The sequence below is a fragment of the Xenopus laevis genome, chromosome 4L, assembly GCF_017654675.1.
Source record: "Xenopus laevis strain J_2021 chromosome 4L, Xenopus_laevis_v10.1, whole genome shotgun sequence".
NCBI classification, from domain to species: Eukaryota; Metazoa; Chordata; class Amphibia; order Anura; family Pipidae; genus Xenopus; species Xenopus laevis.
The window spans coordinates 51,267,869-51,279,395 of NC_054377.1; the positions used below are offsets into that span (position 1 = coordinate 51,267,869).

At 40.1% G+C, this 11,527-nt stretch overlaps 1 protein-coding gene across 1 annotated transcript; it reads right to left on the reverse strand.

The window, feature by feature from the left end:
• Nucleotides 1–333: 333 nt before the first annotated feature.
• On the reverse strand, nt 334–11,485 carry rnf166.L (ring finger protein 166 L homeolog). The gene is given in 6 exon segments (NM_001096309.1): nt 334–497; nt 917–1,024; nt 2,482–2,596; nt 2,761–2,873; nt 4,872–5,028; nt 11,264–11,485. Coding segments are annotated over 6 exon segments (726 nt in total). The 5' UTR covers nt 11,431–11,485; the 3' UTR covers nt 334–431.
• Between the last annotated feature and the right edge of the window lie 42 nt (nt 11,486–11,527).

Genomic DNA, 11,527 nt, shown 5'->3' on the forward strand with positions numbered 1-11,527 from the left:
ACGTCTACCGGACATTAAATAAGGATAACTAAACCTACTCAGTCGCAGGTTTCCATCTTTATATGATCGCAGTCTTTTCCAAGCTATTAGAGATGATAATGTCCTCTTACAGTTTCCTTGAATTGCTTCAGCATGGAAAGGGTGCATAAAGTCCCAAGTGTCAGTTCACTGGTCACACCCATTTCTGCACACTATACACCTCAAAACGCATTCCTTAGAGGTCCTCTTTAAATCTCCTGCATTGCACATCCACTGTGGCCTAGTACCTCCTCTGCTGATCAAAAAATGAAAACTTGCTAAAATGATTAGTAATTAAAACTTAAAAGGCATGGGGAGAAGGAAATGTGATTGCTATATTTTGGAAGGAATGTACAAGCCTCGGCTGTTGGTGGTAGCACCGAGAAGAGGGACATCGGGTGCAAAACGTTTTGTCAGTTCTCTGAAAGAGACAGAGCAAGGGCTGCTTGAAGTGCTGCTTCCTCATCAATGCTGTAATCCTAAAAATGACAAGCATGGATAGTGCAGTATGATTAATATTTGTTTTTGGCATCCTGATACAAAAATAAAACCAACAAAACTCTTCGTTGATTTAGCATTACCCTTAGCAGAATGCAAAAGGGTTTGGTGGTTGGGACCAATAAGAGACCCTGAGCCCCCATACACTAGTCCAAAACATTGGTCTGTTTAGGGTAGTAAAATATGTACAGTATATAGGGAAGTCTTTGAATACACACAAAGCTGAATTGTTACATGACTTCCAACTCAAAATAATTTCCAATGACTCCATTTCCTTAGTCTGTATTTTCCCAAAAATGCAGCATGCAGCATGCTTACTGTATTTGTTCAAACAGTTTGATTTGCTCAAGCTATAATATTTTATAATTTGCATGCTGAGGAAAAGGTGCGAAATACATACCACAAATGTATCATAAGAAAATTTATGTCGATGGAGCAGATGTTGGAGGAAGTTGGCACTCTTGTAGCTCGGGTCTCCCCATGGCATTGCTGAACAGATGGGACATACCTGCAAGACAAACAATGGTACAGACAAAAATGCTTCTAAATTGCAGCGAATAATAAATAGGAGCAGGATTTCTAAAGAACATCCATGTTTAACTACAATAACCCTATCTACTTAAAAAATCAGAGGAAGATTCTAATTCAGAAAAATATCAGACACTTTATCACAGTGTGCCATTTAGGGTCAGTCCACACGAGCAGATTCGGGAAGATTAGTCGCCCCATCGACAAATAGCCTCTTCTTTGTTTCCTTGTGAGGCAACTTTGGGCAATTTTCTGAAAATGAAGCACCATGTGTGAATTGCCGCAGGAGATTTACATTTTAGCCGGCGGAGGGCAGGGGGAAGGCAGTTAGGGGAAATTGTCGCCCAAAAAAGAGGCAGTTTGTTGCTGGGGCGGCTAATCTCCCCCAATATCTGCTCGTGTGGACTGACCCTTAACTGCTTGTGTTTATATTGTGTTTATATGCAGTCATTTTTATGACAAGGTTCCCCTGCAAATTCACCCAGTGGGAGTTCTCTTATTTAATTATATGACAGAGGTCTAGTGTATTGTAAAAGCAATGAATACTGTACCTAATACATGAGTGTTCAAATGCATCAGCCAGAAGTGCAGTTTTTTTCACTATGCCTCTGACCTCTGTACTGTGACTTTAAATTAAAATCACTGATAAAAACTAAACTGTCAATGCAGGCACAAGAAAATATATAAAAATTTTTAATTTAGCTATTAATAAGAGCAATTACAAACAAAGTTCTAAGCATTCCTATTACACGTATATGGAGGTTATATCCCCTAAAACACATACATATACGTTATAGCTTTAAATACATTAGAAGTCAGGACCGCCATCAGAAATCGCAGGGCCCCATACAACAACATTTCCTGGGCCCCGTGGGCTGCGCCCACCGCAAGCCCCACCTACAGGTCCGACCTCCCACCCCACAGGTCCGCCCCCCACCACACAGTAAAAAAACCAAAAAATATTGGTGGCTAGGGTTCCCACATGTTAATAAAAAATAAAAAGATATTGGTGGTCAGGGCCCCCCATAAAAAACATTTGTGGCCAGGGCCCCCATTAAAAAATATTGGTGGCTAGGACCCCCACATAAGAAAAAAAATTGGTGGCCAAAATTGTTGGCCAGGCCCCCCCCCACATTATAAGAAAATTGGTGGCCAGGGCCCCTTAAACGTCCATGCCTTCCCAAAGTCAGCAGCTCTCAGAAAGATGGGGGGCCCAGCTAATCAAGTAAGTGTGGGGTGGCCGGACCCCCTTACCCTACAACTTTCCCCCCTGTCCCCCCCTGATGGCTGCCCTGTTAGAAGTCGACACTATATATGCATGTGTGCTACTACATTCATATATACAACAATACTATCCATTAAAACTTCTGTTTCCCCAGCTTGGTTTAGAACTTACATAAATAGTGGTTTTACCAGACAATAATGTTTTGCGCTTACCACTTTGTTAGGGTCATTCCGATGATTCTCCATGCAGTGCTTTACAAGTTCCTGTTGGTCAAGGTTACGGGCTCCACAATATGGGCATACAAATGTGGACCGATTGGGGATATTGCTTAAGACAGAAGATGACACAATATACAAGTTAGAGTAGATCCCATACGTATTAAGACTCTTCTGTGCAAAAGAAAGTCCTGAAGTCCTATTACATTTTTTAGCAATTATAACCAAGAATCTAATGATTGAGGAAATTGTATATGAAAGAAACACACTGCATACCTGGGAATGGGTTGGGATGTTGGGAGAACTGGAACAAACTTTGGGCAGTTCGCCATCTGTTCTTGTACCTTAGGACATGAGGAAATGTGAGCTCTCATCTTTGCAAGGGTCACCTGGATTCAATACAAGATTACAGTCGATTAAAAGCAAATTCCTGCTGTACTTTATACAGCGAATTTCTGGCAAAAGGGTAATTGAAAGCTGCTTACTATAGACTAACACAGTGAGAAGTTTCTGTTGCAGTATATGAAAACAATTAGGTATTCTAGATATAGCAGAGATGTAATTAATTTTTTCAACATCTTTTTTGGCTGATTAAAAAGAAATAAAAACTCGTGTTGTTATTTACTAACAAATGTCTCCTTGTCTGATTCCAAGTCAGAGCTTTGCAATCCACATATGACAAATCTGAAAACAGCATGGTTACGCCAATTGCAGTAGGGACAAAACGTGTTTGATTGAAAAAGCACACTAATACACATTTTTGATCTCAAAATGTTATTAAAACACAATCAAACGTATTTGTAAAAAATAATTCAACATCCACTACAATTTCATTGCATGTTTGTGAAAGGATCAGTTCCCCCCTTTCAGTTTGTTGCATGGGGACATGGTCAGCACTGGTGTCCTAGGTTAGATTCCAGCTAGTCAATACATGCTAGAAGTCTGTACGTCTCCCTGTGTTTGTAAAGGTTTCCTACAACACTCCACAATGACAGTTTAATTGGCTCTTGATATTCTTGACTATAGTGTATGTGAATGCGATAGGAACTTAGATTGTAAGCTCCACTGAGGCACAGAATGACATGACTAAAGTCAATGACGTGCTGGGGAATATATAGGTGTGATACAAATAAAGAATTAAAGATATAAAATAAAGAATAATAAAGACAGTTTCTCTTTAAGTAAATAAGGATCATTGTTTGATTGAGATGTAATAATTGTCGCAGGGAAACTGCTTGCTGTTAGGGTGATGGCACACTGGGAGATTAAGTTGCCTGCGATAAACCTTCGCTACTGTGGGCGACTAATCTCCCAAAGTGTCTTCCCACCTGTAAGAATCCCAATCATCTGCGGGATGGCATACATATCACTTCAGTTTTCGGGAAGTCGGCCGAAATTTCCTTGTGAGGCAACTTCAGACGACTTCGGAAAACCAAAGCAATGCTTATGCCATCCCACTGGCAATTCACATTCTTGCCGGTGGGAAGGCACTTTGGGGAGATTAATCGATCACAGTACCGAAGGTTTAAAACAGGCGACTAAATTACCCAGTGTGCCATCACCCTAAAGCCTGGGGATCACTACAGATAAATGCCCAGATGTTTATCCAATAACTTAATTCTCCATGTGTGCAGCAATTATGCAAAACATTAATCTGGTTTATTTAGCAGAGTTAAGTATTAAAGAGATACTGACACCAGAAATGAGGCTATGACACACAGCACAAATCTATTTTTTCTTTGTTTTGTTACCCAAGTGACTAGTAGCTCTGTAGAAAACATACTGAATCGCCCATATCGATTTGAACCCTTGGGGGCACTTGCAGGTCAGGCAAATGTTATTTGGAAAGGCAATAGTCAACTAGCCACTTTACTAAAGGTGGCCATAGATGCAAAGATCCGCTCGTTTGGCGATGTTGCCAAACGAGCGTATCTTTCCCCGATATGCCATTAACAGGCATGGCTATATCGGGGGTAATCTGATTGTTCGGCCGTATGGCCGAACGATCAGATTACGATGTGCCATGAGCTCCGGCAGGATCGGTCGGGTCAAAATCAAACCTGACCGATCGACCAAACGACCGATCTCCGCCAGGCGAAAGATGTCGGCACACGCCACACACGATCCGAAAATCGTATGAATCCTCGATTCGTACGATCCCATCTGTGTGTCTATGGCCACCTTAAGAGTGAATCTTGCTGTGTAAAGGCACTTGACTTGCTTATCCAGTAAACAAATTTCTAAGGCCACCCAGTTCGATTTTATTAAAATTAAAAAATATAAAATGATTCATCTTTATTCTACTTCTACGTCATTTGCCATTGCTAAACTGAACTTTTTCTGACAAAGTTCTTGATGAGGTTAAGATAATAAATAGATAAACACACCTTTTTACTGCAGCCTCTGCATGGAGCTTTGTATGAAGAGAGTTGTTTATCTACATTGGAGGCTTTATCTACCTTCTTTGGGTCAAATGGCATGCGGCAAAGTGGGCACAGTGGGGAGGAGACCTGGAGGCATGGCTGCAAGCACTCACCACAAAACCTGCAATGAAGGGAAGGGAGGGGGACACAAATCAAATAATTAAATCAAAAATGCAATTCCAGATTACGGGTTAAACATAATAGATACAGTACGTCTTGGCATCATATACAGAACAAACGGGCTTAGAGTATATGTATCACAATCCAGCTTATATACCAGAGCATTTCTAAAACACAAACAAACCTAGCATAGGTTAGCTGAATAAAGCATAATAGATGGTAGGAAATAGACGGAGTACAATAGGATTAGAGGGCCCTACACGTGAGAATTTATAAACTAAAGGTTAGAGTCAGGCCCGGACTGGCAGTCTGTGGGTTCTGGCAAATGCCAGAGGGGTTGCTATAAGATGCCATAGAAAGTCACAGTGGGCTGGTGGGGGCTCTTTGTGCCACGGTGTACTAGGAATGCCAGGGCCTATATTGAATCCCAGTCTGGTCCTGGTTAGGGTACAATTGAGACTTTAGGATTTTAGAAACAACTTTGTGATTTATGATACAGCAATGATTGATTAATAAAGGTACATTGAATAAGCTTCTTTAAACAGGTGGGTCTTTAAGGAGCATTTGAAAGTTTGGAAAGAAAGAGAATGTCTGACAGCTCGAGGCAGAGAGTTCCAGAGAAAAGCAGAAGCCCGAGAGAAGTCTTTTAGACGAGAACGGGCAGAAGTGATGAGAGGAGAAGCAAAGTAAAGGTTGGGTGAAGGAAAGTATTTGGAGATCAGAGATAAAATATAAGGAGGGGCTTCATTGTCAAGGGCCTTGAATGTGAGTGTCAGTAGTTTGAATTTGAGATCAGAGATGAAATATAAGGAGGGGGCTTCATTGTCAAGGGCCTTGAATGTAAGTGTGAGTAGTTTGAATTTGATTCTAGAGGAGATTGGGAGCCAGTGAAGGGACATGCATATGGGAGCAGCTGATATTGAGCGGTGAGATAGAGGAATGAGTCTAGCAGCCGTGTTTAGAACAGATTGGAGTTGTGAAAGGCGACTTGTTGGAATACCTGTGAGGAGTAGGTTGCAGTAATCAAGGCGGGAGATGATAAGACACTGAATAAATGTTTTGGTTGATTCTGAACTGAGATATGGTCATATTGTGGCAATGTTATGAATACAACAAGATTTTGCAAAAGGATGTATGCTGAAAAAGACAGGATAACTCCTAGGCAGCATTCCTGTTTGGTGGAATCAAAGGTGGTGTTGTTTATTGTGAGTGATAACAGGGGAAGATCTTGGAGGATTTTGAAATATTTGGTTTCAGATGGAGCTGTGACATCCAGGAGGAAACAGCAGAGAGGTAGTTTGTAACTGAATGGTAAGTTATCACACTGGCACATGGACTGGCAGGGTAGGTGACAAAAAGGTCACAAAGTGGCTTGACTGTCTAGATGCAGTTCCTACACCAGCTAACCCCAACCCCTATGCCTGGCTGACATTATGGGGCCTATTTATCATACCGTGTATACTACGCAAAAATACCCTGATATTATTTAAGTACAGAGCAGATTTGGTCACTTTGAGAATGAACACATATACATTTCTCTTTTTCTTTTTTTTTTTAAAATATCATGGTCCCCCTTGTTCTTATTATGACAATATAATTGCAACTCTGTTGTACTGGCCTGGGTGTTTTGATATGTACTTGGGGGAGTGCATAAAAACACTGATGTTTTGGATGGGCTACTACCTGTATTAAGCCTGCTATAAAAGTCTGGTCATTGTGAAAAATAATTATTTTTGATGCCAGCCAAGCTGAGAAAGCAGTAGGGCCTTATGTGATTATGTGTATAAATTTTGTAACACATTTTTAATATAATCCTCGATGCCTTATTGATGGGTTTAAAGGACCAGTAACATCCAAAAATTAAATTGTTTTAAAGTAATAAAAATATAATGCAGTGTTGCCCTGCACTAGTAAAACTGCTGTGTTTGCTTCAGAAACACTACTATTGTTTATATAAATAAGCTACTGTGTAGCCATGGGGGCAGCCATCCAAAGGAGAAAAGGCTCAAGTTACACAGCAGATAAGCTGTCTGTCTAATGGTGTTATCTGTTATCTATCCTGTGCCATTTAGCCGTTTTTCAATTTCCGCCATTGCTACACAGCAGCTTGTTTATATGAACAATAGTAGTGTATCTGAAGCAAACTGATCAGTTTTACCAGTGCAGGGCAACACTACATGATATTTTCATTACTTTAAAACACTTTCAGTTTTTGGTGTTACTGTTCCTTTAACCACAATATCCGTATTAGTATGGAGGGTTTTCAGTAGACATCATTCGCTTTTAGTGAGATTAAAGTGTCTCAGAATAAATTTTGTGACATAGGCAGAAACAAAGTCATTTAAAATCAGATTATGACACCGTGGAGACCTAGGCTGAAAATGAGGGCACTCCATAAGACCTCCAGGTGGTATTACATTTGTAACTGATCTCTATGTCTGATCAAGTATTTTCCAAACTGGACTTCCCAGGTTTGTTTGATGTTTGACAAAAATGTTTTTTTTGTTCTTTTATACAATACATATAATTGGAGGGATTATTGCAGTTTGAGTGATGGTGTGCGGACAACCAGTGGGGCTTCCCACAGCCAGATATATTAGTGTATGCGGCCACATCATTCAAGTGGTTAGTGAGGGGCAAAGTTGTTAATTGTAAAGAAGGAAGCTCACGTATTGGGGAACTGAAGTCTGGAAATTCCCATTACTCACTGCATGGCCCTTATGTTTGAATTGGCGTGGAACTGCAGATCTTGAAATCGGTGGTCTGCAATATTTTACACTAAAAAGGGGAGGGGTTATTTATCAAAGGACAAATATTAGAGTTTTTTTATACCTCAAATAAACTCACAACTCAAATGGTTTCAAATTTAAGAAAAACTTGAAACAGTGAATTTGGGGTCAACAACCTGAAATCTTAAATTGATCTTTAATTGACCCTTAAATTGCTCTAATTGATTAAGTTTTCAGGCAAATCTCAGAAAAAACTTCCAACATCATGAAGACTATTAACATCTTCCAATGGTTCAAAGGACCTCTGCCATCGACTTCTACATGACCTCAACAGGTCAGGTTAACCTGAAAAATCGAATTTTAACTCAAAAATAACCTCAAAAAGATTTTCTTTCATTTAAAACACAACTTGTTCCTTAATAAATCTGCCTCTAAGTATTTGGCAATTTCAACTCATATATTTCATTTAAACATCAGTGGTTTTATGTACTTAAAAGGGGGTTGTCCACCATCCAAACACTTTTTTTAGTTCAGTTGTTTTCAGGTTGTTCACCAGTAATAAAAACCTTCCAGTTTTTATTTTTGACTGTTTTTCCAAAATTGAATTTTAAAGTTTAATGTTCTTGTCTCTGGTGTTTCCGTCTGAAAACTCAGTAATCCAGGTGCAGATTCTGAATGATTTGCTACATTAATTGATACATTTCTCAGCAGCCTCTGTAGAATATTAGCAACTACTGTATCAATTAGAACAGCCTTTAATTCTTTAAACTCGGGGATTCTGCTCAGCAGGGACAAAGATAAGAAATGTATCAACTAAATGTATCAATTTAGAACATTTACTACCCCCCTCTCTGCTCTGCTTCAGAAAGACACAAGAAGGTTAAAAATGAAACTTTAAACTTCAATATTTGAAAACCAGTCACATAGAAAATAGAAAGGAATTGCAATATTGGCATTATTGTTAGTGGATTTGCACATAAACCACAATGTATCAGAATTAATGACACTAGTATTTGCTTCATGATAATTTATATGCATACAATATGACTATGGCATCTACAAGTCTGACACTGAAAGTTGGACAGTTGGATTGAGGTTTAACATTTATTTATTACTCATTATGATATATTGTGTACATCATTTTGTGCCACTTTGTTAGGGATTCATTTTTAAATTTTCATTCAATAAATGTAATAATATATTTAAGAAAACTTGGCCCAGAACACTGATCTCAACATGGAAACTGCTTAGTTTTCGCACTAGGGTCCCCTTCTCAAATAAATCCCTGCCACAGACAAACCATCTAAACATAAGAATAGAAAACAATTCCCAAAGGCCTTAATGTAAATATCTAGACACATTAAGAATGCAACCTGTGTTTAATGTATGTGAATCCACTATCTTTCCCTGCAGTTTATAGAATTGTTACAGTCTGGAGTTCCACAACAGTCTGGATCATGGACAAGTTCCAGCACATTTTATGACTAGATTTCCACAGCAATTTATTACTTTTTAAATTAGTTGATACGTCAACTCATTATATGATCTACACCCATGATTAACAAAAGAAAATAACAAGTTAAATACATAAAAAAGAGACACATGGAACAACATGATCACACAATCCCCCTCTCTTTTATTTAATTGTGTAGACAGCACATGGGGATGGACATCAGGTCCCCCATTCTGGTGCACAAGCAAGATTATGAGATGATGCAAGGCTTGTCTTAATAACAGTGTCCACAAAATGGCTGCCTGCTTGCTATAATACTGAATTCCCAGACCAAAGGAAACAAGATTCAAATAATTTATATAGTGTAATGAAAGTTTATTTTTCTTGGGTAACTTGATAAAAATAGGATTTGGAATATTATTTTTGGGTGAAAGGTCCCCTTTAAGGAAAGTTGGAATGATTCCATTCTTCAAGAGATAGGGTTGCCACTTATTTGGAAACGAATACCGGCCTTCCAATAAATTTAGATTTTTTCCCTATTAATAACATTGGGGTCAAGCATAATTTTTACTGGGCAGTCCGGTAAAATACTGGCCAGGTGGCAACCCTACCGAGAGTGCTTTATCTGTGAGAGCTTCAATTATTACTAGCCAGTGTTGAGAACAACCAACTTTTACTGAATTTACCACAAATACAAACAGTGGATTCACTTCAGTTCTTTTCAAAGAAGTTGCTTTCTGTAAAGCCAAGATTGTAAGCTGTAGGTAAAATGATTTCATTCAAATACAGTGATAGTATGCGGCACTAAAAAAAAAGAAGTCTGACAGAATAATATGTGGGTTGATGGGTTGCGTTCCTTGCCCAAAACAGGACTGTCCTGCCTGTAGTTATCTAGCTGCTCCAATTGCCAGCATGAAACTGACTCATGGTGCTGTTTTTCTACTAGGGAGCAACAAGTGGGACCTCCCTGGGCCTATCACTATTTGGTAGCATGACATAGTGAGGTTACATGGGGAATGTATAAGGCACAGCAGCACTCTAGCATAGAAACAACCAATGTACCTAAACCCAAGGGGACAAAAGTAGATTGGCGTGTCATTCTTGAGACTTGAATGTCATGGTCCCAAAGCCCTGTGACACAAATTCTGTACCGTGCCTTTCCTGCCTAAAACACAGTGACAGGAGACCGTCCTGCCTTACAACCGAACACGGCCCAGCACAGGGTTGCCAGGTCTAATTTTCAAAACCAGCCAAAGTCAGCTACAAAACTAGCCAAGAAGCACTTCAAAAGTAGCCCAAAAATAGCACAATATGTGCAGTGAAAAAATGTCTTAAAATAAATGAATAGATGTGAAAATATGCCTTTTTCCCAATTTTCACGGATTTGCAAATTTTTCCGTGAAGCAAAATGGGAAAGATTTGCCGTCTTCACCAGTAACTACAGAGGGGAGCCCAGGAGCCTCAGAAGACCCTAATACAAATACAATTTCAATAACAATTGGTAAAACAGGTCAACCTCTAGACATTTTGGTGGACAGCAGATTTTTTGCCCCCAAATTTTCTGAAATTGAGGAAAGTCAAGGAAAATTCAAGAGTGATGGGAGAATGGGGCACAGAGCCAAACATGTGATAACTCCTGAATTCTACACAAGTCAGTCTCATTGCACGCTGGGTATTGTAGTCGTACATTAAATTTGGCAGTCGGCAACAAAAACTACATTACCCAACATGCACTGGGAGACGCAGGCTTGGCACATTTGGGCAAGAAAGGACCAAAAAGTAGCCCATCCTCGTACCTTGGCTAGTTTGTACTTTCAAAACCAGACTGGGCTTTAAATTAGTAGCCCAATTTGGCTGGAACCAGGCAACCCTGGCCCAGCAGCAGCAGCACGTTCGCACTAAGTATCCACTCAACGCGGTGACGTAACAGTGCAACAGGCTTTCCAATTACAATTGGAACTGAAGCATTCCAATTACATGACAGGGCCGGTGTGCGACGGGCAGTAAGGCAGAGGGCGATTTTATTGCCAAGGGCCCCTTGACCAGTCACTCACGTGTGTCCGCAGCTCCCGATCGCCACAGGCTTATAATAAACCTCCAGACAAATGGGACAGCCAAACTGAGTCTCTAAACTGTCTGCGGATGAAGGAGTCGCCAGTGACTGGTGAGAGTGATGTTGTCGGTGCTGCGAAGAGGCCACCAGGTTCCGAAACATAGCCATGACCGTGACAAGCCCGTTACCTCAGCGGCTGCACGACATAAACACAACACGTCATCACCACGCTACGCAGAAACATCATCGGCGCGACAAGGAGGCC